This window comes from Betta splendens, chromosome 1 (assembly GCF_900634795.4).
Source record: "Betta splendens chromosome 1, fBetSpl5.4, whole genome shotgun sequence".
Lineage (NCBI taxonomy): Eukaryota > Metazoa > Chordata > Actinopteri > Anabantiformes > Osphronemidae > Betta > Betta splendens.
Genome location: NC_040881.3, coordinates 3,652,588 through 3,680,087, shown reverse-complemented (window position 1 = coordinate 3,680,087; position 27,500 = coordinate 3,652,588). Strand labels below are relative to the sequence as shown.

The following is a 27,500-nucleotide window of genomic DNA, read 5'->3' as shown; positions in this document are numbered from 1 at the left end:
AACTAACATGGCTGCTGAACCAAATGGACAAGATAAGATATTATGGGATATAACTGATTGATTTGAATTCCTGTGTGTCAGCAGCAGTACAGCATAGAATAACAGTACAGTACAGAGACAGACAGAAGAAAACAGAAAACAATAGTAATAACTAATAAATAACCCTTCTGGTGTTGGAACCACACCACTCACCTGCGTCTCCTCCTGTGAAGCTGCCCAGGTGAAGCTGATAGTTGAGGTACTCTGGACTGATGGAGAAGGAGGAGTACTGGGCGAAGGCCTTTCCTCCCTCCCAGTCCTCCATGTCCACCCTCAGCTCGTTCTTCTTCCTAATAGTTAGTAGGAAGATGTTTTCCAGGCCTGAAAACACAAGAAAAGCTCCAAAGTAAAATGACTGTCTCTTGTAGTGGTGCTGAGGAAGTCGTACAGTTAGATACAGTATCTTGTAAATGTGGAACTCACCGAGCCAATATTCTCCAGCCACGTTCCCAAATCCAGATCTGTAGGACTTCCAGGGTTGGTAGAAGCTTTCAGTTCCATCCACCCGCTTGTGAAATATCTGAAGTTGATGAATATAATAATAAAATACAAATCTACAAAAATTCCAACACTGCATGTGTGACAATCAGCCCTTTGCGCCCCCAGAGGCACTGTTGTGTTTTGGTTTCTCCACACCTCCGTCCATCCATTTTCCAAGCCGCTGAATCCCATATGTGGGGTCGCGGGTCGCTGGAGCAAGAGGTGAGAGGCAGGGTCTCCAGTCCATCGCAGGGAAACACAGACATACAACCATTCACACACTCACACACACCTACAGGCAATGGAGAGAAGGCAGTCAACCTAATGCACGGACTGTGGGAGGAATCCGGGGAACCCAGAGAGAACCCTCGCAAACCTGGGGAGAACGTGCAAACTCCACCCCCGGTGCCGCCTCCGGGAATCGAACCCAGAACCTTCTCGCTCCACACCTTTTGTTCCTCATTTTCTGTTCCTGGGCTGATGGTCATTTTTTTACACCTGTGTTTAGATGTATTTAAGTCATGCTTTTGAGTTAGTTGATTGCTGCTGTGTGCCTGTTTGTAAGCTTGGAAGCTGCACCAATGTTTATCGAGACGTTTTGATGAAGTAGAGTTTTTTGTGTTTTATGTCCTGTGCTCCTTCTTTGAGTGGGTGCCCATCTACCTGCTGGCAGCGGTGAATAGGTGCAGTAGGTCGCTGTCATTGATCCGTAAGGTTGATCACGGCTCAGATGATTTAACCAGCAGAGTCAGTGGGGGCGCTGTTGAGCGGTTGTTGTTCAGACGGGAGGATCGGAGTTTTTGATTTTGATTTATTAGCGAGCATAACTTAGCAAGTAGCTAGCAGTATTGTGTTAGCTAACTGTAACCCTAACCCTAACCACAATAACCTTTAAAGCTGCTGAACGTAGTCGTTCAGGCCTAACGAGGTTCTGCTAGGACACGGTGACATCGTGTGTTTAGCTAATATGCTGTTCGTACGTGGGTTCGACTGTTCCAAGTCTCACACAGATAGAATCAGAACAAGTGAAGAAGGAAGTCTGACTGGTGTCCTAAACATGAACACAAGACAAGCACAAACCTTCACTAGTGAAACCAAAATCTCCACTTGGTCAGAAACTCTTCTCTTTAACATGTAACTTGGTGGAGCAACCAGCCACCACCGCTTCTACACACCAACACAGGTGAAACAAAAGACAGCCCTTAAACACAGACAGGTGGATCACTTAATTACTGCAACCAGGAAATGAACTCAGGAGCGCCTCTAGTGGTGCGGAGGCTGATTTAAGCAGTTCAAGGTTTCCTCCAGGTTCTGTTGTAAATTCTGACTTAACACATTGTTTTATTATTGTTTTATCTAAGATTAAATTTAGTTTATAAAACATTATAATATATAAATTATAAAATCCGGAACTTTAAGCTGCTTAGATACTGTAAGTTTCATGTGTCAAACAACAAACTCAGTTCACACTCTTAATGAAAGGCTGGTGGCTCCACCAGCTGGTCAGTGTGGGAAGGATTTTAGTGGATTCATTTGATTAGATTCACACGTATGTGGTGATGCCTTTATTTGTCTGCTACATTTTTCTAGACATTGCTGCTAATTAAATTCAGTTACATGAACAGAGAGATGCAGTTCTCCCACATACTGGGGGTTCAAACAATCCCCATATCACCAGATTACTGTGTGTAGGAACACTTCTTGACAGATCTTATCTTCATTTCGACAGTTTTGAGTGAATAGCTGAAACCCTTCCACGTTTTCCAGGCAACGTGTCTGCTGTTTTCTGGCTTGCTGTCGGAACCATGAGGTGCGTATATGCCGGTGGGGTTGGCCAGGTGGCAATTGTTGTACCAGAACCCTCCGAGATAATGCCGTGCACAGTTGTTCCCAGACATGTCCAGGTCTTTGTCAAAGGTGGTGAACTTCATGGAGTTGTGATATGACAAACTGTCTCCTAGAAGAAACACAGACTTAAAAGTGAGTGGTCTTCATCCTGCATGTACTGTATAATTCATTTCCACCTTCATAATTTCTTTACAGCACAAACACATCTTAAAGTCTAAAGTGGGTCTTTGTTTTCTCACTATAGAAATATATGTTTCAGCTCCTGTAACTACAGCTCACGGAGCATTTATCTGTCAATCCTGGCTATAAAAAGATTGCTGAAGTAAATGTTTAAAAGTTGAACTTATGGGTACAACAGCCTACTTTGTGTCCAGGGGGTCACGTTTTAATTCACGTGCTGCTACTTTCTCGCTTGCTCCTCCACAGATTTACATTCAGGCTTTATTGTTACATAAAAAACTGGTTGGAGGAATTGTTTTAGGACCCGATCTCTCCCTTCTGGTGTTGGAACCACACCACTCACCTGCGTCTCCTCCCGTGAAGCTGCCCAGCAAAAGCTGATAGTTGAGGTACTCTGGACTGATGGAGAAAGAGGAGTACTGGGCGAAGGCCTTTCCTCCCTCCCAGTCCTCCATGTCCACCCTCAGCTCGTTCTTCTTCCTAATAGTTAGTAGGAAGATGTTTTCCAGGCCTGAAAACACAAGAAAAAGATCTGTCTCTTTTGATGGTGCTGTTTGGTGCTGAGGAAGTCGTACAGTTAGATACAGTATCTTGTAAATGTGGAACTCACCGAGCCAATATTCTCCAGCCACGTTCCCAAATCCAGATCTGTAGGACTTCCAGGGCCTGTAGAAGCTTTCAGTTCCATCCACCCTCTTGAGAAATACCTGAAATGGAGGAATATAATAAAATCTACAAAAAGTCCAGTACTGTATGTACTTCAGTGAGTCGGTCTCCACTGCTGTATAGAGACAAAGCAGCATGAAAAGTCTGACACATCACAGATCATGTGAGACCTTAACATGCAAAGTTGGGATTCATGCACTATCTATTCTATCAATTCATGGACTTTGACTGAATATTGTCTCCTTTCAGCTCAGTTTTCATCTCAACCACCTCCTTGTGTAGGATGTGGCTATTTAAAGTAGCTGCTTAATGCGTTCAGTTCACCAGGTTCAGGTGTGGTGCATTTCTCCCTGTTCTAATGGTGGTGAAAGTGGAGTTAAAGGTTCATATGAAGATCAGGGATGTGGCAATAACAGTGACGTGTGCTCACAGTCCATCTGCCTCCATCGGTCTCCATGTCACAGTAGACCTGCAGGGGAGAGTTGGGACCTCCTGGGTAGATGGTGAACACCCCACTGGGGGTGGTGTTGTTATGCTGATAGATGTCGTCACAGTCGATGGGCAGGTGAAACTCAGGGCTGCCGTGGACCGAGGCCACGAGAAGAAGCAAAGGTGACAATAAAGTTACCTGCGTGAACACAGCAAACAGGAAACATGAAGCATCTGCTACCGTGTCTGCACTTTTCAGCATCAGCCATGAAAGGTTCATCCTGTTGAAGCTTTTTTATATGTCCCAATTCCAGTATAACGCGAGGTCAGATAAAAAGTAAATAAACCCTGTTGCAACATCTGACTCTTCCCGGCAGCCTTTACATTTCAACTCTGCTCTGGTTCTACCACAAACCTGTTTGTCAGAGAAGGATAATTTCTTATCTGTAGTTCAGGGTCTGCAACCCTGGTCCTCGAGAGCCACTGTCCTGCTGCTTTTCCAAGGCTCTCTGCTGATCACCATGTTCAGGTGTGTCAGTTAGCTGCTAATTGACTAAACACATCTAGTGAAGGTGATCAGTATTAGCTGGAGTAGCGAGAGTTGGAAAACCAGCAGGACAGTGAATCTCGAGGACCAGGGTTGCAGACCCCTGCTATAGTTGCTAATGCAAGCTAATGCATGTGTGTGAGTTGCACATATGTTATATGTCCCGTTTTAATTCTGCACAAACATTTCTGCATGTTTTCTATTTCTGATTGTATTTAAATCTTGCTGTGTCTTTGTGGCTGCTCAGCCAATCAAATTTCCCCACTGTGGGATGAATAAAGTTCATCTTATCTTATGAACAGAATTTATGTATTGCCATCTTTAACTGTACTTTGTTAATTCACATATTAGAGTTCGAGAACAACCACAACCAAACAAACGGGGGATGTTTAATGAAATACAATCAATTTTAAACACTAAACATTAGAAGTTATTCTCTGTCTGCAAATGTTTACAGTACTCACTGTACTGTTGTACTGCGTATATTGATGGGAATTCCCAGGTCTGTTATAATAATAATAATATAATAATATAATATATAGAAAACTACTAAAACTGTAGTGCAAACAAGCAAACAATAATATCATGAACATTAATAAAAATGTACACTGTCAGATGGAAAATCACTTTGATTAGTACTTCAGGCAACAACAAAGAATCAAGTTATTAGAACATTTCCGCCAAGAAATGAAACCAAGTAAATTAAAATGCTACAACTTTGGTTCTTGTCATCATTCGTTATGTGAATATGCTGCTGTGCTTTGGTTATTTGAGGTGCGCAGCTTTATTAAAGTCTTACCTGCATCATGTTTTCAGAGAGGAGCATCTGTTGGACTCTGGATCAGCGTGTTGCTAAGTAGCAGCGTTTGGGGAACAGGGTCGTTTTAAACGGGACAGACAGAAAGTGACGGCAGAAGCATGTGACAAATGTAAACACACCATCAATTCCTTTTTTTATTTCCTCCCTATACACTCCATGATAATATTAAAACATTCCAGAAGTCACAATATGTAACTATCAAAATGTTCTTGAGTTTATTTCTATCCGGAGGCCGGGTCACGGGGCAGCAGTCTAAGCTGAGCTCCAGACTTGTCTTCTCCAGCTCCTCCGATGGGACCCCAAGGCGTTCCCAGGCCAGCTGAGGGACATCTCCAGCATGTCCTGTGTCTTTCCTGCAGCTTTCTATCAGTGGTACATGCCTGAAACACCTCCTGAAACAGATGGCTGAGCCACCGCAGCTGGTTCCTCTCAATATGGAGGAGCAGCGACTCCACGCAGAGGCCATCCTGGGTGACAGTGCTCCTTCCACTATTTCTAAGGGTGCGCTCAGCCAGCCTGCATGGGAAACTCATTTCAGCCGCTTGTATGCAAGTTCTTGTCTTTTTGGTCACGACTCAAAGCTCAGGGCCATAGGTCAGGGTAGGAACGTAGTTTGAACGGTAAATTGAGAGCTTTGCCTTTTGAATCAGCCCCCTCTTCACCATGAAGGACCGGTACACATACAGCATTACTGCAGCCGCCTCACTGATCCGTCTGTGAATCTCACGGTCTTTCCTTCCCTCACTCAATACCCCTCCTCCACTTGGGGCAAGAGCTCCCCTCCAACCTGAAGAGAGCAAACCACTTTTATTTGGGTTGAGAACCATGATCTCAGACTCAGAAGAACTGGTTCTCATCCCAGCCGCTTTGTGCTCAGTTGCAAACCGCCCCAGCGCACGCTGGAGGTCCTTGTCCAACAAAGTCAACAGGACAACGTCATCTGCAAAAAGCAGGGATGCAATCATTTTGTTCCGCCGAACCAGACCCCTTACAGCCCCTGGCTGCGCCCAGAAATTCTCTCCCTAAAAATAATGAACAGAACCGGTGACAAAGGCAACCAAAGTCCAACATGCACCGGGAACAGGTCTGACTTACTGCTGGCAATGCAAACCAAGCTCCTGCTCCGATTGGACAGACACAGGACAGTCTTTGGCAATGAGCCTCGGACTCAATATTCCTGGAACACCCCCCACAGAATGCTACAGGGGACATGTTCAAATGCCTTGTCCAGGTCCACAAAACACATGTGGACTGGTTGGCCAAACTCCCACAGACCTTTGAGAACCGGAGTGAGGGTGTAGAGCTGTTACTGTGCAGTGTTTTTCCTGTATCTGAGGTTCGACTATCGGCCAAATTCTCCTCTCCAGTACCATGGCACAGACTTTCCCAGGGCGGCTGAGAAGAGTGATCCCCCTATAGTTGGAACACACTCTCCTGTCACCCTCCAGGTGTCCAGTCCAGAGGAACTGTCCCCAGCGTCCAAGAAATGTTGCAGAAGCGCATCACCCAAGGGAGCCCCTCAACATGAGGTACTCAGGACAGATCTCATCCACCCCTGATGCTCTGCTACCAAGAAGCTTGCAAACTACATTAACGTTAACAAACCAACCATCCAACGGTTTAAAGATTACATTCACATCACTGGTGTCAAAACAGAACAGCCTTATTTCATATGGTCCCAGAGAAGTTGACTTGAGCTCGATTTTGGGTGCATTTACATAGACTGTATTTCTGGATGTAGACAGAGGTCTTGGCCTACAGTATTTCTGTCACTCTAATTCATTGGATCAGTGAAACTGACAGACCTGTCTGGTTGCTTAAGAAACAAATTAGATTATCAATTCAACTTGATTAGATTTAGCAAGTAACACAAAATGCGACAAGTCTCACACAGACAGAATCAGAGCAAGTGAAGGAGGAAGTCAGACTGGTCGGCCCTTCTTAATTTAAGCAGTTCAAGGTTTCCTCCAGGTTCTATTGTAATTTCTGACTTAACATATTTTTTTTATTTTTATTATAAAAACAGAAATTTTAATGTGCTTGGATAAGTTTCATGTGTCATACAACAAACTCAGTTCACACTCTTAATGAAATGCTGGTGGCCCAGCTGGTCAGTGTGGGAATGATTTTAGTAGATCGTCATGAATTGGATTTCCATGTACAGTACAGTACGTGGTGATGCCTTTATTTGTCTGCTAAATGTTTTTCCAGACATATTGTTGCTATTTAAAATAAGTTACAGGCACAAAGAGATGCTGATCTTCCACATCCTGAGGGTCCAAACCTCACCATAATTAATTTAAGCACCTCCATATAACCAGGTTACTGTGTGCAGGAACACTTCTTGACAGATCTTATCTTCATTACAATAGTTTTGAGTGAATAGTTGAAACCCTTCCACGTTTTCCATATGACTTGTACGTTGTCCAATCCGATGGCATTGTGAGGTGCGTATATGCCGGTGGGGTTGGCCCAGTGGCAGGCGTTGTACCAGAACCCTCCGAGATAATGCTGTGCACAGTTCTTTTCCCACGTGTCCAGGTCTTTGTCAAAGGTGGTGAACTTCATGGAGTTGTGATTTGTCAAACAGTCCCCTAGAAGAAACACAGGCCAAGTCAGAATCCTCCCATGGTGCTTTAACACTCCATCACCCTGAGAACTAGCATGGTTGCTGAACTGAATGGGTCTCATCACTGCAATGTAACTACAGCACGTGTCTTCACTCGTGGATGTTCACTATGAGGTCAGACCTGGAATAAAATGAGCTCCAGCACAGGAATCGACTTGACCTTAAAAGTGAGTGGTATCACAAAGTCTGACAGCATGACGTAGTCGAGAAGGGTCTTCATCCTGCATGTATATACAGTATATATATCCCTTCTGGTGTTGGAACCACACCACTCACCTGCGTCTCCTCCTGTGAAGCTGCCCAGGTGAAGCTGATAGTTGACGTTCTCTGAGTCAATGGAGAAGGAGGAGTACTGGGCGTAGGCCTTTCCTCCCTCCCAGTCCTCCATGTCCACCCTCAGCTCGTTCTTCTTCCTAATAGTTAGTAGGAAGATGTTTTCCAGGCCTGAAAACACAAGAAAAGCTCCAAAGTAAAATGACTGTCTCTTTTATTGGTGCTGTTTGGTGCTGAGGAAGTCGTACAGTTAGATACAGTATCTTGTAAATGTGGAACTCACCGAGCCAATATTCCCCAGCCACGTTCCCAAATCCAGATCTGTAGGACTTCCAGGACCTGTAGAAGCTTTCAGTTCCATCCACCCGCTTGAGAAATACCTGAAATGGAGGAATATAATAAAATCTACAAAAAGTCCAGTACTGTATGTACTTCAGTCAGTCGGTCTCCACTGCTGTATAGAGACAAAGCCGCATGAAAAGTCTGACACATCACAGATCATGTGAGACCTTAACATGCAAAGTTGGGATTCATGCACTATCTATTCTATCAATTCATGGACCTTGACTGAATATTGTTTCCTTTCAGCTCAGTTTTCATGTCAACCACCTCCTTGTGTAGGATGTGGCTCTTTAGCTGCTTAATGCGTTCAGTTCACCAGGTTCAGGTGTGGTGCATTTCTCCCTGTTCTAACGGTGGTGAAAGTGGAGTTAAAGGTTTATATGAAGATCAGTGATGTGGAAAGTACAGTGACGTGTGCTCACAGTCCATCTGCCTCCATCGGTCTCCATGTCACAGTAGACCTGCAGGGGAGAGTTGGGACCTCCTGGGTAGATGGTGAACACCCCACTGGGGGTGGTGTTGTCATGCTGATAGATGTCGTCACAGTCGATGGGCAGGTGAAACTCAGGGCTGCCGTGGACCGAGGCCACGAGAAGAAGCAAAGGTGACAATAAAGTTACCTGCGTGAACACAGCAAACAGGAAACATGAAGCATCGCTACCGTGTCTGCACTTTTCAGCATCAGCCACGAAAGGTTCATCCTGTTGAAGCTCTGGTTGCTTGGTCAAAGGGAAGCGGTGGAGGCTGTCCTGAAGGCTGAACAGCCTGTCGTCTGCAGAGCCCAGTGATGTCTCTACTAGAGCTGTTTCTTATCTGTCCCAATTCCAGTATAATGCGAGGTCAGATAAAAAGTAAATAAACCCTGTTGCAACACGTGACTCTTCCCGGTGGTTGCACTATGTCTTGATGGGAATCCCCAGGTCTGTTAATATATAACAAAGTACTAACACTGCAGTGCAAACAATATTACCCTGAACATTAGGTGGCTCAGGGGTAGAGCGTGGGTCTGGGCCCCCCCACCACAGCACCAAGTGTGTCCTCCACTAAGACACAGTAGCAGAGGCTCCCCTCCCTTGCATGGCAGCTCCCCTGGGGGATGGGTTAAATGCAGAAGGCCAATTTCCACTTTCATTGTTACATTATTGAACAATAAAGGTTTTCTTCTTAATAAAATACTGATTAAAATAAAATAAAATATACCCTGTCACATGGAAAATCACTTTACTTTCTAACTTAACTAATTAATCACTTTTAATTAGTAATTCGAGCAACTACAAAAAAGGAAGTTCTTACAACATTTCCACCATGAAATAAAACCGCGTAAATTGATCCCACTTTGGTTAATGTGAGATGTGCAGCTTCATTAAATTCTTACCTGTATCATGTTTTCAGAGAGCATGTGTTGGACTCTGGGTCAGCGTGTTGTTCAGCTTTTGGGAAACAGGGTTGATTTATATGAGACGGACAAGAAGTGACATCAGCAGCATGAGACAAATGTAAACACACCATCGATCCCTTTATTCCAATATTAGCACATTCCAGAAGCCACACTATGTCACTAGCAAAATGACCTTGACCTAATTCTAACGTTAACAAACCAAGCATCCAACAGTTTAAAGACATCACATCACATTCAGCCCAAGTAAAAGTGAAGAGGCTGAGACGCTTGGAGCTTTAAACAATACGACAGAAACCTGTCAAATAGTAGAACAAAACTGGTGCCGAAAGCAATGCAGCCTTATTTCACACGGCACCCGAGGACGTGGTTTGAGCTGAATGTTGGGTGCATTTACAACCAACTAGACTAGAGACTGGACTGTATTTCTGGATGTAGACAGAAGCCTTGACCTTTTCTGTCTTCCTCCTCTGATCTCCTTCGCAGTCAGACCAGAGTTAGTAGCTGCTTGACATTAACAGCACAGTTATTGATGGCTGATCTCGAACACAGAGAAGGAATAAAATCCCAGGCTCTGTGAGTGATGTACAAAGGAAAGGTCAATAAAAAAATGGATTCGTCCTCCCGTTTTCATATGTCTCTCTGTCTTTCCTTCCTTTTATCTCAATCCCTCCGTCAGGCTACTGGAGGCATATTGGCTCAGAGAAATAGCGACAGCGGGAGGTGTAGCCTCTAGTTTTCTGCCAGATTTTGTTCCTGTCGACATATAATCCATGTTAATAAATGGTTCATCACAATGAAGCTGGAGGGAAAGTCAGTGAAAGAGAGACGCAGGAAGGAAATTGGATTCTCTGGCAGGGCTATGAACAGGGTGAATGCATGGCCAAAAAGTATCATTCCACCTATATAAGAGTGTAAAATCATTATTAATGTGCTGCTAAAACATCCTTCACTCCTCTGACTTGTGGCTTTTAACAAGGTGTCTCATCGCGGCCGAAATCATTCCCACATGCTGATTCTTGAGAAGCCTTCCAAGGCTTTGTTGCTTTTCCCTGTGTAGTTTCGGAGCTGGGAACAGCATCTGCAGTTGAAAAGGCAAAAGCGGGACCCACTCATTATTTCTTCGTTTTATAGGTGAGCGAAGCAAATGACTGTGAGGCTGACAAGTAATTTTCCGCGAAGGAAGTGATTTTCTTTCACTTAGGGTGATTATGCAAGCCTGTCCCCAAAAATGATGTTTATCACTAATGCGTTTTGTGAGTTTGGGGGAAAATGTAATTTCTTCTGTGAAGGTGTTTGTTCAAGTTAAAGTTTGTCTATAGTTTTGTACAGTGACTTTTTGGCCTATTGTTGATGGTGGAAACAGGTTGCATGTGTGTGCATGCTGTCTGGTCAGCCAACAACCTGAACTCTGATGTTCCCCAGTGTCATTAGTCTCAGGAATCCTTCCAGCTTCATGTGACAAAATACTATTACTCCTATTTAAATTCTCCCAAAAATAATTCCCATCTAACAATAACATCCAAGCAAAATAAAGGAAAACCTCAGAGCAGCATGTGGTCGTGGTAAACACTGTTCTCTTGATTTAAATAAACCTGTTGCAAAGCACTTCCACAAAAACCTTTTTTTATCTCACATCACTTGACTTAATTAACACAGTCCTGAACCACAGCAGTACAGAATCCTCTTCAGCGAAAAGAGAAGACAAGTGTTTTGAGAGGGGTCAGAAAAGCTGCGCACAGGCAAATGAAATCCCCTCCTTCAGAAGAGTTGAAGGAGGTGACGGATCAAGGCCTCGTCATCAGTCCCTCAGGAGGCGCTGACGTAGCCCCCTGTGATGCTGGGAGGGGGCGCGTCCACCCCTCTGCTCCCAGGCCCTTGTGCACCTAACGAGCCAGTTCTCCACAGGTGTGAGGCGCAACTTACCTGTGTCCGGTCCCTGTGTTCACATCCTGTTTTATTGTGCAGCATTTCCAGTTTGCACTCTCATCCCGTTAGCTCCAGCCTCACTTCCGGTTGTCATTACACACACCTGTCTTGAATCAGTCATCACTCACCTGTGTACTTAACCACCACCAGTTCCCATAACGTGTTGCCAGATCGTTGAATCCATGACTTCACTTTCCAGCATTCTCTCGTTCAGCTTACCCCGTGGCCGACCTGTTTCAGTGTTCCTGACTACCGCTTCTCGTCTGATCCTGACCGGTACTGTAGATCCAGTGTCTCTGTTGCTGAACTCTGTCTGTTACTAGAACTCCCTTAGCCTGCAGATTCAAACCTGGAAATCTGAGCCCTCTGGTTTTGACCCACGACCGCTATTGGAACCGATCACGCCTGTCCCTCCTGTACTTCAATCCCGTGTTTATCCGTGCATGACTGTCTGTGACTACGAAAACTGCATTAAAACCTTGAACTCTACCATCTGTCTGTCGCCTCGTCGCTGTGCATGTGGGTCCGATCTCTGCCAAAACTTGCCAAAACCTGACAACCTGGAGACAGAAATACTGTACATCCAGATGCTGTGACTCGTAGCTCGGCCCTGGGCGCAGGCGATTTAGGGCCTCACATACAGAAAGAGAGAACACAGGTGAAAGTGATTAACAGGTACGTCAAGTTATAGCCAGTGATGGAGGCGGAACAGGAAGTGGGCCCTTCAAAGCAAGATGACAAATACAAATTATATGAGACTCATCCCAACATCTGGATGCTGTGAATCAGAACAATAAACAAAAAACCATCTTATAATACATGTCCAGTGGAGCCGCTATATGAACAATAAACCCCATTTTAAAAACAAAATAAAAATGTTCACACTGGCCACACACTGGACTTTATTAGAAAATCAAAAGCGCATTATGTTGGTGCATTTCTAACGTGTAAACCGTTTGCCTGAGCTGCTCGACCACATTAGCACAGCCAAGGTCAGGCTGTGTCACCGGGACCATATGCTCAGCGAAGTTGGCTCCGCTCCCTCTGCGCCTCAGAGCTGGGGTTGAACGGAGGTGAGGTCTCACACGGTTGGTTCAGGGGTTCGTAATGGAGCAGCTGCTTTATTGCCCACATTAGGAGGTATTTATCAGAGGTGCAGCATCGGTCTGCACCACTGGATGGCACTGCTCCTCCTTGCTCTCCATGCCGTCCCTTCACTCCCGTTCTCCCCTCCTTCCATGCGTCGCCCCATCTCGTGTAGGAGGAAGATTAGAATCGCCAGAGAGCACAGCGAGGATTACCAGATCGATATCGGAGACAATCTCTTTCTCTCATCTCTTTAACATGGTCTATCCCCCCACTCCTCCCCCGTCCCCGCCGCTGCCACTCACTTGCTCTGTGTGGTTAATTTTGTGCCTTCATTCTCTGCCCTTCAAGTCACTCATGGCTTCTGGGTTTATAAAATGAGAAAACGGGAGCGCGAGGGGCGGAAGAGAGGCAGATAAGTTGACAGACATGCACAAATAGCGCGGCAAGGAGACACGCAGCTGTGAGACGGGCAGAGATGAGATGAGATTCTGTTTCCTTTCGCACCACAGACGCTATTGATTCACTATGACCTGCTTACACACACTGTCATAATATGCAATGCTCTTAATTCATTACACAACAGGCTGGGAGAGAGAGAGAGAAGGTATAACCCATTTCACACTGATTCATCAAGTGGTGATGATAAAAAACACTCACCAAAGCCAGAGGAGGCGAGGAGAGGAGACGAGGAGAGGAGACGAGGAGAGGAGACGAGGAGAGGAGACGAGGAGAGGATAGGAGGTGCACAGGTCCAAAGACTGGTTTAACATTTCTATGTGGTTTGTTTGTCCAGTTCGTGGGTACACAGACAGCTGGTAAATGAAATCCTACAAAAAGAAGATTAGTCAACAAATTCAGGTAAACGGGCATAGATATGGTGTGTGTGTGTGTGTGTGTGTGTGTGTGTGTGTGTGTGTGTGTGTGTGTGTGTGTGTGTGTGTGTGTGTGGACGTATGAATGTATTTGGAGGAGGGGGGGGGGGTGAGAGGAGCTCATCTTTTATGTATGAGTGTTTGTTTAGCTGCACTTGCAGCTGTGCCTGGGTTACTTCCCATCTCAGTCACACACAGCTGAGGAAGAAACCCTCTCGCCATGTTTGAACACACCACTCAGCACGCTCGAAAAGCTGTCTGGATGTCACCAGGTTTGTTTGATGTCGTCACTGAGAAGTATCGTCAGAAACATAAAGAAACACGTGAAATTGAGTGACTCCAGAGATGAGAGTGTTTCTAAAACGTGAGGAAGATCTCATTAGGTTTGGCTGAAATTATTATGGATGAATTAACTTCAGCTTGTTTGTTTGTGTGTGTGTGTGTGTGTGTGTGTGTGTGTGTGTGTGTGTGTGTGTGTGTGTGTGTGTGTGTGTGTGTGTGTGTGTGCGTGTGTCCAGCCAGCTTGTATCACAGTTGGACACAGGAAATGGGTGTTTGGTCGGGAACAGATGATACTGAGCAACACTGTCCCAGGCAGAACTCTGTAGCAGGAGGTGGCTGCACACACACACACACACACACACACACACACACACACACACACACACACACACACACACACACACACACACACACACACACACACACAATTGGATAATTAACCAAATCCAAACTCGTGGCTGCGTCAGCAAAAACGTTTCACACTCATCAGACATGACTTCACGTGTGAGTGTGAGCCTCTCATTAATATGCGAATGCAGACGCATGTTATTGGTTCCTACGGGCGGGTTTAGGGCTAATTAGAGAGAGTAATGAGATAAGAGGAGTGGGAGGCGATGCTCTGATGAATGTGAGGAAGGGGACAGCATCTCAATGAAGAGAGCCTTGGAGGGAGGGCGCGGCACCGAATCAGAGGATGAACGGTAACAGGACGGAGCAACGCAGGGAATGGATAACGTGGGCTGAAAGGACGCGACTCCGAAGCTCAAACTCCACTCGCTTGTTTCCTCTACATCTGTTTCCAGTAATTACCACCAAAGAGCGGCTCCACCACGAAGCCGTGTGTTCTGCTGAGATCAGTGTTAATAACAAGTTATTTGAAGAAAACAAAGAAGCGAAACTGACTTTGCTGCTTTTAAACATCCCCAAAAGCAGAGGTTGAGGTTGGATAAGAACACTTGGCTTCGCTTTGACAGGATGAGAAACAGACTGAGGCTTCACTGCGTGTGAACCTACGACGAAGGGGGGAGAATATTTACAGTAGATAAAACGATGATTTGTGCCGAACGAGCCCTGACTGACACCAGTTCAACCGCTTCCTGCTCCTCGTTCCCTTCGTTTTCTTCGCCACCTCGGAAGCGGCTCCGCGGGGAGACCCGCTTGTTCCGTCTGCTGGAACTAACCCTGTAATGGCAAGAAAGTGTTTCCTGCTTTACACAATGAATAATACATGCAACTGCATTTACATGGAGCGACTGGTGGGATGCGGCGCACCACTCAGTGCTTATATAAAGACTCCATTATGATCTGGCTTGTTAAAGGAAATAAGCGTTCTAATTCCTCAGCTCAGAGATAGATGATAATTGCACTGCATGTTTATTATTGAGCCTGCAGTGGGTGAGTGTATTCACCAACATCGTATCTTTACTTATTACAGGCAACGAGTGATGCGTTTGTGTGCATTAGGATAATCCAGCTTCAAACATACACAAGAGAGAAACGTAAGGAGAGGTCAGAAGATGAAAACGGGACGTGTCTGCGAATGAGGACGGGATCCAGTGATTGAACTGCACTGATCCATCAAACAGGTTCAAACCTGTCACCTGTGCTGGTCTCAGGGAGCCTTCGTGATCTGCAGCTTCCCTCCACTCCCGCGTCAGGAGCTCTGCACCGTGTTTATCAGTTCTGCCGCGTCCGCGTCACCCCTCCGTCACCCCCAGCGCCTCACGGAGCCTCCGGCTCCGGTGAGTCGAGGCCGAGCGGACGCGGCCGTTCGGGGCGCGTCGGCGGCGGCCTGAGCTCCGTCGCAGATGATTCAGGTGCGTAACAAGCCACAGGGACAAGTCTGGCAGCTCTGGCTCTGCACGGACGCGTGTGACTGGGTTTGGGCTCAGAGTGGGAAGTGCAGGCGGCTTCTAATTGGCTGCTCCTCCCTCCCCAATGCGCTCTGACGTCTATTAATAGAACAGCACAGGAGCCTGGGTGGAACCTGATGCCTCTCTCCTCTCGCTCAGACCTCCACGTTCTCTCCACATAAGAGGGAAACCATCATCCACCTCCGCGACCTCCTCCTCTGCTGCCGCTCGCCTGTCGCCCTCCTGGTTTGGACTCGCTGCCGCGTCCTCGTTCCATCGTTAGAGATGCTCTGCAGCAACGTGCATCTGCGCTCCGCACTCACATCTGCTTTCATCTTTCTGTGTCGCACCTAAACGTCCACCGTTCGTCTTTTTGTTTCTGCCTTTCTTTGCTTTCGCTGCTCGCGCTCCCTCAGGTGGTCTCTGTTAACAGCAGTAAATTATTCATTGTGATATCTACCCAGGATACCAAAGCCAGCAGATAGATGGACAGATAGAGATGAATAAATGAGAAGGTAAAAATGAAACATCCGGCATCTCGGATGTCCGTTTTCCCTACAGTGTGTGTGTGTGTGTGTGTGTGTGTGTGTGTGTGTGTGTGTGTGTGTGTGTGTGTGTGTGTGTGTGTGTGTGACTGCGGATCTCTGTGTGGAATTCCGGCGGGTCTTCCGGAGAAGCACATCCACGATGCAGAAAATCGGAGCCAGTGATATATGTGGAGGGGAACCTTGCAGCAGATACGGTGCCAAAGTGAGTGGGGCCTCGCCAGGAAGCAGCAGGGTGGTGGGCAAATAAAGAACAGAGAGACGGGGCGAGAGAGGGAGAGAGAGAGAGAGAGAGAGAGAGAGAGAGAGAGAGAGAGAGAGAGAGAGAGAGAGAGAGGAAACGCGGGCTGGAAGTACACTCTCTGGGAGTCTGGATGAACAGTCTGTCACTGTGTGCGCTCGTGTCAGAAAGCAGAGTGAAGACGTGTGCCAGCTGGTTACGCAACACGTCTGCAAGGATAACATCACAAAGCGCAACCGCCGAGCTGCTTCCGAGCTGCTTCCGAGCTGGAAACGGCCCGTTTCGTGCACACACCGCTCAAAATCAGCAAACTACAGGTGTCTGTGTCCCGGCTGTGGTGCGAGTTCTCTATGAATCAGACCTGCAATTCGCTGCTGCAGTAATTAGAGGGGACGCGACGCCAGCGTTCGGTTGGCACAGAAAGCTGCTAATCAGCAGATTTAGTCGCACGCAGCAGGTCAGTGGGACCTCTCTCTGCAGGGACACAACACATTCGTTAACACTGTTAAATTAATGACTCTTAATCGAAATTTAAAAGCTAGAGTCCCGGCGTCTCTCCCTGTAGAGTTTAGTCAGTCAAGTGTGGGAACCGCACAGTCAGCAAAAGGAGCCGGACCTCACTGTCCTACAGGACCCCCTGTGAGGATGCTGGTTCTGATCCACTGGGATCACTGGACTCCTGGTGGAATAGAAGCACTGGTCGTCCTCTTCTGGTCTAGTGCAGACTGCAGCTCTCCAACGCTTTACGGGCTGTGATCAGGATTTATTTACCCTCCAGATCTCTGTTGTTCCAGGGGCGATCACGGGCTGCGGCGCCGCACTGGAGGTGGAGGTTAGTTGAGCAAGCAGCTGTCTTCATCGTAAGAGAGGACAGGCTTGTTAGTCTGTTTATGTCTGTTGTAATTACTGTATCAGGCGTTCACTTGTTCCGCTTATAATCGACTGATTGTTGTTGTTGGGGAAAAATGAATGGGTGCATTAAGTTTGCACCTGTTCTCTCTGAGGCTGCTGCCTGGAACGAGGAGGAAGCCAGCGAAGCCGGCTGGCGAACAAATGTCCTCCATCGTTGAACTTCACAGTTTATTGACACGAAAGCGAGGCTGCTCCCTAATGTGGACCGACTCTCTGCGCACCTGTGTCCAAACCCAGGGATTTGTTGACGTCTTTCCTTGCGGAATCACACGACGCTGCTTCGTGATTCCAATTAGAGGCCCTTTAATTGAAACAAGGGGGAAAATGGGCGGATGAGCGAGCAGTTGTTGTTGTTTATGAAGCAGTGACCTGTAACGCTGCACGGTCACCATGGCAACCAAAGGGATGTAATTTCTACAATTACATACAAGCAAAGCTGAACAGCTTCATCATCCTCTTCATCAAATCCACGTTCTGTTATTGTGGGTCTATTTCCATCCGTTCTCCAGGGACTCTCCTTTAACAGACACTTTAAATATTAATGAGCAGCTGACCTTGCTCCAGACCGAAAACGTTTTCCTCCCAGATTCTCCAAAAAGCTGCTGGGATCAATCCGAACCAGCGGAAGCGTCACTTTTGATTTGCGCGGTTCTCTGCGGTGAAGCAGCCAGTGATTGAAGGCGAACCCGGCTCCATCAACACCCCTCTGGTTATTTACACAAGCCACTTGTTTTCAGTCAGTGTCCACCAGTATCTGAGCCCATCAAAGGCTCCAGCAGCTCCGCTCTGCAACATGTCAGTGCCGTGCTAACAGTGAGTGCTGTTAGTGGAGGCGCCTGATGCACGCGCTGTTTCCTGCTCTACATTCCCACTCTCACGGGCAGAACCTGAGCCCATATAAAGTTAGGACGGCTCCTGAACAGAGGAGACAACAGCCTCGGCAAAGTTTAACAATACGATTTATTGAATGAACAACCATGCTGACTGAACACGTCCACGATCACGTCACACGCCCACAATGCAGGATCTCCATCTGGGCCAACGAGTTGAAATTCAGTCCACGAGCTGTTTTTTTTTTTTCTTTATTTTACAATTTGATCTCAACTTCATGGGACACAAGTGGGATGAAACGCAACAGAATATGAATGAGCCCAGACTTCCTTCTGTCACCGCCGCAGACGGAGTTCATTTTCTTCTTCGCTGGGATGAACGCACGCTCGTCTGTGACCTTTCGGCTGGTGTTCCACAACCGTGTTTTGTGTCTAGTTATTAGCTCGTGAGCTCTGCGGGCTAGAAGTCATTCACATTCAAATGCAGACAGTCATTCATTTGCCTGCTGATGTGAATGGCCATTGTATAGGTGAGTGTGTGAGTGTGTGAGTGTGCGTGTCCTTTAACGACTCATTTCCTCCGTCTCCGTCGAACTAGCCGTCGCTGCGGATCACGTGGAAGAGCGTGACGTTGTAGAGGACCTGGTGTCCGTTGTTCCACGTGTACAGCGCCCGCTCCCTGGGGTTGTAGTCCATCATGCTGATGTGGGAGTACTGGTTGTGGAAGGGGATGTCGGTGTACTCGTACGTGGAGGAGTTGGTGTGGTAGGCGAAGTGCACCTTGGCGCCGGCCAGGTGGGAGTTGGTGACGTACAGCGTGCCGCAGATCATGAAGGCCTCGCCGGCGCTGCGCTTGGGAAAGCCCGTGTCCCAGCTCCGGAGCACCTCCATGGTCCGAGGGTCCAGACGACTCACCTGGAGAAGGAGGAGCGTCATAGAGGCCAGCGGGAGCGTGCATTTGCTGCTCGCATTGATCAAATTCAATTGCCAATGAATCCACCCCGACTGGAGCCTAAAAGCTCAACACACTTACAGCACATAACAAGATAAAAGCATGTTAAGACGCATTCAGTCCCGTTCTAAAGATTTTGGTTAAATTGCACTAAAATCAGATGGATGATTTTGAGGGTTTGGTAAATAATCGACTGAATACAAAATTACCTGGTGCTTTATTTGTTCCATTTGAGCATCTGCGTTTGACTTTTCTCCAGGGCCTAATTTAAGTAAATAAAAACGATGAATCGCACTTGTTTATTACTTTTGTCCTGATTCTCTCACATTTACATTCCGTCCACATTTCCATTGAGCTTCACTTCACTGAGACAGATCCATAAACGTTTAGATTCCCGCCAGACGCTGGTCCGGCTCCGCTTTTGTCTCCCAGGCGGAGGCTTGTAATTATGGTGCATTAGAGAGAAAACAAGCATCATTCTTTATATTAAAACAACGTAAGGAAAAAGTGCGAAACGCGTGCGTTCCATTACGACAGATTACGTTTCTCGGTGCAGCTGTCGGCTTTTTAATGGGTTTCTAACAAACGGGGGCGTTTATGAGTAGGCAGGTACAGAACACCTGCTGACGGCAGAGAATCCTGACAGGAACAAACGCGCCGGAACCATCGGAACCGTCGGAACCGCGCTACGGTTCACTCAGTAAAACCCCCACAGTGCGACTCGTACCATTATGTTGCCGGCGTTGGGGATGGAGGTGTAGACGGCCCAGAGCCCCGTCTCATCCGCCATGAGGTCGATGTCGGAGGAGCCGCCCCAGCTGTAGGGGAAGGTGTTGTTGTACCCGGCTCCGCTCAGGCTGCGCTGCAGCAGCACGCTGCGCGAGCGGAAGTGGTACTGGACCTGGAGGGGAGACACAAGACACGGGTCAAGCTCTCGTCGGCTCGGCGGCACTTCACTGGCGCGGCGCCGGCTCCCACCAGGATGTTGCTCTGGTGCTTGTTGTAGTAGAGCGACCCGTTGTAGACCACGTGGCCGGTCCCGGCCCAGGGGTGGGGCAGCAGGTGCTGCACAAAGTTCTGTCCCTTGGTGAAGTCCCCCATGGTCCTGTACTCCAGCACGCGCCGGCCCTTGTAGTAGCCGTCCATGGACCACACCTGGGTGGAGGAGGGGAAAGGGTTAAACGGGCCCCAGCAAGCACCAGCAGCCTGAGTAGATAACGAGATGGTGATTGGCCTGATGCGTTCGTCTCTGCTGGCCACCAATCAAATCAGGGCGGATCAGCAGCTCAGAAAGCAGACAAGTCAAGGCCCTCACCCCGGTACAGCAGCGCTCCAATTACCGCCTAATGAGCGTAACTGGGCTCAGCGTCTGTCAGGCTTCACACTTATCAACAAGTGGCGAGAGCGAAGCTTCGAATGCGAAAACTGATTTTCCCAAACGAAGCGTGACGGCTCCAAACGGGCCGGCGTGTGGGTTCAGGCTGTGGACGGAAGCGAGGCCTCGATCGGGTCAGAGCTGAAGTGCTCCGACGTCACGCGTCTGTCTGACACCTCGGCGCATGTGAAGCATCCGACGCAGGCTGAAACACAAACGGGATGAAGCCACGGCAGCACGAGTCAAGAGCATCAGTCTGATGATTAAATGAAGCACAGACGCAGAAACAGCTTCACTCCTTTCGCTCCCTGTCGTTTGGTGCTTTATTTTATTCGGTCTCATTTTATCAGCAGGACTTTTACCAACGCGCTGTGCTTTATTTAGCCCTGCGTTTATGCACCATCCTGTGCAACTGTTTGGACCGCGGAAGCCGGTGGATGCACACAGGACGCAGGTTTCCAAGCAGCCGGCGATAAAGCGCGACCCGTGTGGGCAGATGGGGTTCGTTAAAGCCGCAGCGGAAAATTTGAACGTGTCCTGGTGAAATGAAACTCCGACCGGTGAGGAAAAGATGAGACACCGTGACCTATTTTCACATCAGACGGTTGGGACACAAATGGAGCTGTGTAGTGAAGCAAACAAGGGGTTGTCAAGAGAAAACCTGCTTTCAGTTCAGTCTCTTGCAGAAGTCAACATTCACATCAGCTTCTGGTTCCGTCCGTTCATATTATATTCCTATGTGGACAGTAATTACAGGTAATCGATGTGGATTAATCCCACGTATGGAGGATTGATGGGCATCCTCCCCCACCTCCTCGATCACCCTGACCCAAATGGAAAAACCTTCCTGATAAGAAGTGAAACGTGATAATCGAAGAATAATGAGAAGTTTAAATATAGGACGGCGAAACGGGGGAGACGGTGAAGACCATCAGAGCAGCCGGCGAATAAAAAATGAGTTGGAAGGAAAATCGAGCGTCGACAGCAGGAGAGGATTAATTACCCAGAAGGGACGAGAGGTGACACAGATGAAAGAAAAGATGGGAAGACGCTTGTTATCACCTCTGCGAACACGGACGAGCGCAGGCCGGAGAGAAGCAGGCAATGAAAGGACCTGGGCTTTTGTCTCTCACCGCGGTGGCACCGTTTTATAAAAATTACACTCGATTTGTGGCCTGGATATTCAAAAATCACACAGCGTCAGAGCCTTCAGACAAAGGTGGCTGATTGCAGCGGTACGAGTCTTCAGTAGCGCTGTTTAATTGAGACTGGGCTTGTGCTTGGGAAAGACAATAAAGCGGACTGATTGCTCCAACGCGCTCCAAACACTGCTTCCCATTCTTCCCTTCATTCTGCTTCAGCAGCTCGTTTGATGAAGCTTTCTTTGTTTTAATTCCCTATCACACATTGTTTCATAAACCGCCTTAATCGTGCGTCTGAATGAACCCTTCGCTTGGTACAGTGCAAACAAGCGGCACGCGCTCGTTCTGTTTAAGCCTCGTTCACTGCATAAACACTCTAAACAGTCGTCTGTGGCCGTTCTCTACACTGTAATATCATAATACAACAGCAGTGTTCACGCATCTGATGAGCTTTGTGTGAATCTTATCCGGGTTTGAAACTACACGTCCTCCACTAACCATCACGTACTGTACCTCTTCAATGTTCTCTGGCCTTTCACACCATCGCCCCGTCGAACTGTGAGATCAACTCATGACCTAATCTACATGTTCAGATCTACAGAAATACCAGCCTGAGCATGTGAGAGACTTTTGCACTAAAGGGAATTTTACTGGTCTCGGCGCTTCCACTGTGGCCACATAATGAAGGTGATGTGACATTATGATGTGAGGAAGATGAATGTTCACAGTGACCGATGGCATTTTAAAGATTCAAGCTCATGTCACCTCTCTTGACCTACTTCTCCTCCTTCTCGCTTCCATTCTGCTGCTTTGTCCCTTTCGTCTCTTCCTTTACTCGTCAGTCCTGTTGTGTTTTGTCTGATTAACCTTCTCGCTCTCCGTTCCTCTTCATTTCTTCCTGTTCTGTCCACCCCCTCGCTCGTTTATTCTGTCTCCTGTCCCCGTTTCACACGACTTCAGCAAATGTTCTCGCTCTCCCTCTCTCGTTCTTGTATCAGCGGCGGCATCTTGACAGATCAGGCGATATCCACACCTCAGCATCTGTTCTTAAATACAGCGACAGGTGTGTGTGTGTGTGTGTGTGTGTGTGTGTGTGTGTGTGTGTGTGTGTGTGTGTGTGTGTGTGTGTGTGTGTTCAGAATATGTGCTCACACACACACACACACACACACTGATGAGCTAATGAAGAATTCATAAATGCCAAACTAGGACCCAGCACAGACACTGTAGTCATGGATACCAGAGAATGTATGAGAAGGACTTAACTCATTTTGACTGTGTGTGTGCGTGTGTGCGCGCGTGTGTGTGCGCGCGTGTGTGTGTGCAGGTTGTCTGTCCAGACGGGAAGTTCACCAGCTGAGTTATCTCCACTTTTTCAGACCTTATTGTAGTTAACATTGATGTTGCCACAGACTGTAGCTCATAACACAGTATTGAGTCGAATAAAAGTAACCTTATGAAATATCAAAGGTTGCCAATGTCATCGACGTCCACAGGCTGTACGCTTGGATTGATACTGTATCTGTATTGTTGGAGTTGGTTAAAACTCTTGTTGGTGGGAGATTATTCTAAATCTTTCTTAGTATAGAGTATAATAATACAATATAATAAAGATGCATAACAATGGTAATATTATCTTTTCCAAAACTTCCCACACAGCAGGCGAAATTTATGCAGATCTGTTCAGCAGCGACTGTGGTTCTCAGTAAAATATTTGAAATAAGACACATCTCAAAACCAAATTGGGTTTATTAAAAGTGGATAGTGATCTGTGTGAAGTGGACGTGGCTGCTAGTGATAACAGGCACATCAGGGCCGTGAGTCTGTCACTGTACAGCAGCGTGTCCAGATTTTAAAGCACGCACGAGGATGTGATGTTTCATGCTCTACCACTGTAAACCACCAGCGAAAGAACAATCCCGCTGCTGAAGCCAGAAAATGTGGATAAATTACATTAGGGGAAAATTGGAAGCTGCTGACTATGCATATGCACAGGAGAAGCTCTGATGATTGTGTCTGGGGAAAATGCTTTTTGTGCCAGTACAAGCACTGCACACCTCAAGTGTATGATGTGAATGTGATCTATTCAGTCAATTAACATTTGGAAAGTCTACAGCAGATGATTTCATCTCATTTATGTCTGCAGGAAGCCAGCCAGCCAGCGGAGTCTGCCCCAAACATCCATTCGCCCTTCCGTCCAGTCACGCGGTTCCTGGAGTCCATGTTACAGTCAATGTAAAAGAAAACAACTTTTTGGTGGAGTCTTTGCTGTTCTTGGGACAAAGATACTGTAAAAGAGCCCTCATCAATTTGCCCGTACTTGTAATCACAGTCACGCAGCTTCACTGGGAAGCAGAAGGCAATAACTGGGATACTGCTGCTGTGTGTATCGCACCGTCTCATCACTGGGGAGAAGCACTAATAGGGAACAGGCAAGGGTCACCATAGCAATATAAATCACACCTGGCAACTGGGAGACAGTCGCCTTGACAACTAGTTTAATATGCACTCCCTGAACGGTGCATGTGTGTGCAGGAAACAGGTGAAGCCTGTAGAAAGCCAAGACAGAGTGCACACAGGAGTCATGTGAAAAGTAAGGCAGAAGGAAAAAATACACCAAGGAAAATATAGAGCTGGGCTCTAGTACCTTGTGACCAGTTTCACAACACCTGGTCTACTTCTTAAGCACCCACAGACACATTCTTCTGGTTTTATCATTTCCTAACTCAAACCTTGCCCCTAACAATCACCAACTAAATACACCTTCTTCTAACCCTAAAAAGACCACAGACCTTGTGAGGACCCGATAAATGCCAGCCCTTTCCTACAATGCCCTCACTCTGCCCTCAGATTTTTGAGCACACATGCTACACCTACCCTGCTGTCAGAGCTAGGAATCATGGCGTCAGTCATCCAGGAGCCAAAGCGGGACCCCGAGGCTCTCACGGTGATCGGGCTGCTAACCGCAGTCAGTCGGCCACAACCTGTTAACAAATGATAAATGTAACATAATAAATGTGCAGCAAAGAGCCAAAAATATGTGTGTGCATGTGTTCAGCCTCGGCGATGTTCCTTGTCAAGGTCACGTTAGGTTTGCGTGTTTATGACACGAGTGTCTTCGCTTGACATCGCAACTCAATTTAGCAGAATTTCATGGGATCCTTTAACATAAAATGTTCCCGTGCCTCAAACATAAGAAATAGTCTTACCCACACCACACAATATACTGAGCAAGAGAAATGACTTGAAAGAAAAGGATGTTTGATATGGATTATGCACAACTGGCTTTCTGCAGTGAAACAAATCAGTTTTGACTGAAGTGAAGTTTTACATTTTAGTGAAAGCTTCTTTTATATAATGCATCTGCTGGTCCCAGAGAAAGCTTTGAAAAGTGCTTTAGTTGCCAAACTTTGCCCAAGGTTCGTCCACTAAAGTGTGACCTTAAAGCGATACACTTCAGCTGCAGGTTTCAAAGGTGGCTGTAAAAACGTTGTTTACTCTTTCACAGGGAAATGGAGGTGAGACTGTAGTCAGCTTGAATTCAGAGCAGTCATAATGGATTTCAATAAGGACTATTTTTCACTGCAGAGAAAGGCTCAAAATGCCCACATTAATATTTCGAACCATTTCTACATGATAATCCCCTTCTACTCTATTGATTCAGTGTCAGTTTGTCCCAACAATTCAATTTAAGCTAAAACATACCCAAACAAGCCTATTTATATCTCTGTCCCCTCGCATCACCAGCCAACAGCATTAAATACACTTATTCAATGTGGTGGAGGAGAAAAACACAACTCTCATGTCAGCTCAACACTACAAATAACAACACAGCTCTGCACTGGTCGTGTAATGTTAGAGAATGAGCGGAGAAACTAGCATATACTGACTTTTAAATTAAAGGTCGGGGTCAGAAGTTTGGAGCCTGTGTGAAGAGGGAAAAAATTGTCCGACTTTGCTGCAACTATTTCTTTTCCTCTGCATCAGGGGAAGTGGTGGAGGCCAACGTCCATGCTCTGAAATGTGTGCCTACAACCTCCGCCTGCACTTCAAAGACGCCTGAGCCTATTCCATCGTTAAGTGCTTTAAGTCATTTAATGGGTTGCAGTGGAAGTATTGAAGGAAACTGAGGAAAGATTGTAAAAAATGTTATTTATCTAATGCGAAAGTGGCAACAACAGCACTTACTAAAAATGATACAGTGGATTTACAGTATATATTTATATATTATGTTAAAACATCACAGTAGAACCCGTACTTGTTGGATTAGATCAGATTTAAAGAGCTGTGCTTATTCAAAAAAGGTGCTGATCCAGTATGAGATCACCCTGAAGACAGGTTTAGTTACTTTAGCTAAGCTCCATTTAATAAAGAAATCTCAAGAAACCCAAGAGCAGATTAACCTCAGTGGGCTGTAAATCCATGCCAGCCTCTGTCCTCAGGTCTCACTTTAGATCAAAAAAGGGGAAAGGAGGGGACAGGTTCATGTATAACCGGTACCCACCCAGTTTGTTCATGCAGCGGTGCAGCCTGGTTTCCAGCAGTAGGACCCTCTGCTGGAGCTCCTCGTAGTCGTACGCTCCGATCTCCTCCTGAATGGCCGTCAGGATGATGGACAGGTTGAGCAGCTCCAGCCGCAGCGTGGCCAGCGTCTGCAGGTCCGACCTGTACTGCTCCACCACGGACAGAAGGGGCCGCAGCTGAGACATCTGGCCCTTCAACTCCTGTGGGCGCACGGAGGCAGGAAGAGCAATGAGTCGCCTGCTTTGAGCCACGCGGCCTGGAGCCGCAGCGCGGCCGCCGCAGCGCTACCGGGAACCGCTGCAGTTTATGCGTTTGGCCAGGACGCCTCCCTGCGCACGCAGTCTGCGCTGGTGCAACAGGCTAAGAAAGCCCGGAGGAGCTGCTCATTCAGCTAATTATGCCTCTTTCCATTCGGGCTCCTCCGTCCTGCAGCCTGTGACCCAGAAACGGGCTGAGGGGAGAGAAGCGGCGCTCGCAGGAGGAACCGCAGGTGCTGCACACGCAGCCTGTTCACTGTAAATCTGTTTAGCGACTGCGCTGAGGCGGTGGAAGACGGCAGCACTCATTTATTGTTGATCACATGTAAATGAACTGCCCATGAAGCAAAGCTGTGGCTCACGCTTAGATGTGTCAACAGTACGTGGTGAAGCCATGATGAGTTATAATGAAGTGCCAGACGCGTGTGCTGCGATGTTAAATAATCATTTTGTCTGAAGGATGAAACCGCTAAGATGCGGTCGTAGAACACGGACGTTCGATGGGACGTGTGAGACGCTCGCTGAAATCCTCGCGAACTGATGAAAAATGGTGCTTTCTCCGTGTTTAGAGGTTTCAGATGGAATCACCAAACTCACTTTCCTCGTTTTTAGTCAAGCCCAGCGGTTTGAAGCATTAATTATTTCTGGTTTATGTCATGAGCAATTTCCCTCTCCGGCCTAGCAGCTCTCCGTCATGTCTCTGAGGAGACGCGGCGCGTGGACGCAAGCGAGGGACGCGGCGGCCGAATGGAAGGAGCCTCCAGCACACGCTGCAGGGACTACACGTCCCATCTGTCCTGGGAGGTGGAAGGAGCTCCTCTGTTCTTCTCTTTGGAGCATTAAATGGAGAGGTGGCTCCTTCTTCATTTGTTATTTCACCATTTGACCCATCCACTTTTTTACAGCGGCCTCATGCTGGATAAATTTGAGCCAAAGGACAGAAACCTTGAAGGAAGATCAATATTTGTGTATGAATGATCCAGCTGAGAGCCGCAGCGTGACGATAAGAGGCCGCGCTTATATACTTTTCACTATCTGTTTCAGCCTC

General features: G+C 47.1%; 4 protein-coding genes across 5 annotated transcripts in view; all 4 read right to left on the bottom strand.

The window, feature by feature from the left end:
• LOC129604146 (microfibril-associated glycoprotein 4-like) overlaps window positions 1-1,757 on the bottom strand; it is a 3,255-nt gene extending 1,498 nt beyond the window's left edge. The window contains exons 1-4 of one of the 2 annotated variants that reach the window (XM_055509168.1): window positions 896-1,520; window positions 676-811; window positions 463-559; window positions 193-360 (exon numbers count right to left, since the gene is read on the bottom strand). In XM_055509168.1, coding sequence (XP_055365143.1) covers window positions 193-360; window positions 463-559; window positions 676-711 — 301 coding nt within the window. In that variant the 5' untranslated portion in view covers window positions 712-811; window positions 896-1,520. Of the gene's footprint in view, window positions 1-192; window positions 361-462; window positions 560-675; window positions 812-895; window positions 1,521-1,599 lie in introns of those variants that run through there. The other variant, XM_055509167.1, reaches the window with a different exon arrangement.
• Window positions 1,758-2,069: 312 nt separating this feature from the next.
• Window positions 2,070-5,090, bottom strand: LOC114860663 (microfibril-associated glycoprotein 4-like). The gene is made up of 5 exons (XM_029159426.3): window positions 4,989-5,090; window positions 3,644-3,841; window positions 3,158-3,254; window positions 2,891-3,058; window positions 2,070-2,476 (listed from the first exon to the last, which is right to left on the bottom strand). Exons 1-5 carry the CDS (start codon window positions 5,013-5,015, stop codon window positions 2,199-2,201), a joined length of 768 nt encoding a protein of 255 aa, XP_029015259.1. The 5' UTR covers window positions 5,016-5,090; the 3' UTR covers window positions 2,070-2,198.
• Window positions 5,091-7,155: 2,065 nt separating this feature from the next.
• Window positions 7,156-9,748, bottom strand: LOC114860675 (microfibril-associated glycoprotein 4-like). Its single transcript, XM_029159437.2, has 5 exons — window positions 9,629-9,748; window positions 8,676-8,873; window positions 8,195-8,291; window positions 7,915-8,082; window positions 7,156-7,603 (listed from the first exon to the last, which is right to left on the bottom strand). The coding sequence occupies exons 1-5, from the start codon at window positions 9,650-9,652 to the stop codon at window positions 7,332-7,334; spliced, it is 759 nt and encodes a 252-aa protein (XP_029015270.1). The 5' UTR covers window positions 9,653-9,748; the 3' UTR covers window positions 7,156-7,331.
• Window positions 9,749-18,314: 8,566 nt separating this feature from the next.
• The window catches only part of LOC114854255 (noelin-2-like), a 19,120-nt gene continuing 9,934 nt past the window's right edge, over window positions 18,315-27,500 (bottom strand). The window contains exons 4-8 of the mRNA XM_029148495.3: window positions 26,176-26,395; window positions 24,549-24,655; window positions 20,133-20,309; window positions 19,882-20,055; window positions 18,315-19,117 (exon numbers count right to left, since the gene is read on the bottom strand). Coding sequence (XP_029004328.1) covers window positions 18,797-19,117; window positions 19,882-20,055; window positions 20,133-20,309; window positions 24,549-24,655; window positions 26,176-26,395 — 999 coding nt within the window. The 3' untranslated portion in view covers window positions 18,315-18,796. The remainder of the gene's footprint in view (window positions 19,118-19,881; window positions 20,056-20,132; window positions 20,310-24,548; window positions 24,656-26,175; window positions 26,396-27,500) is intronic.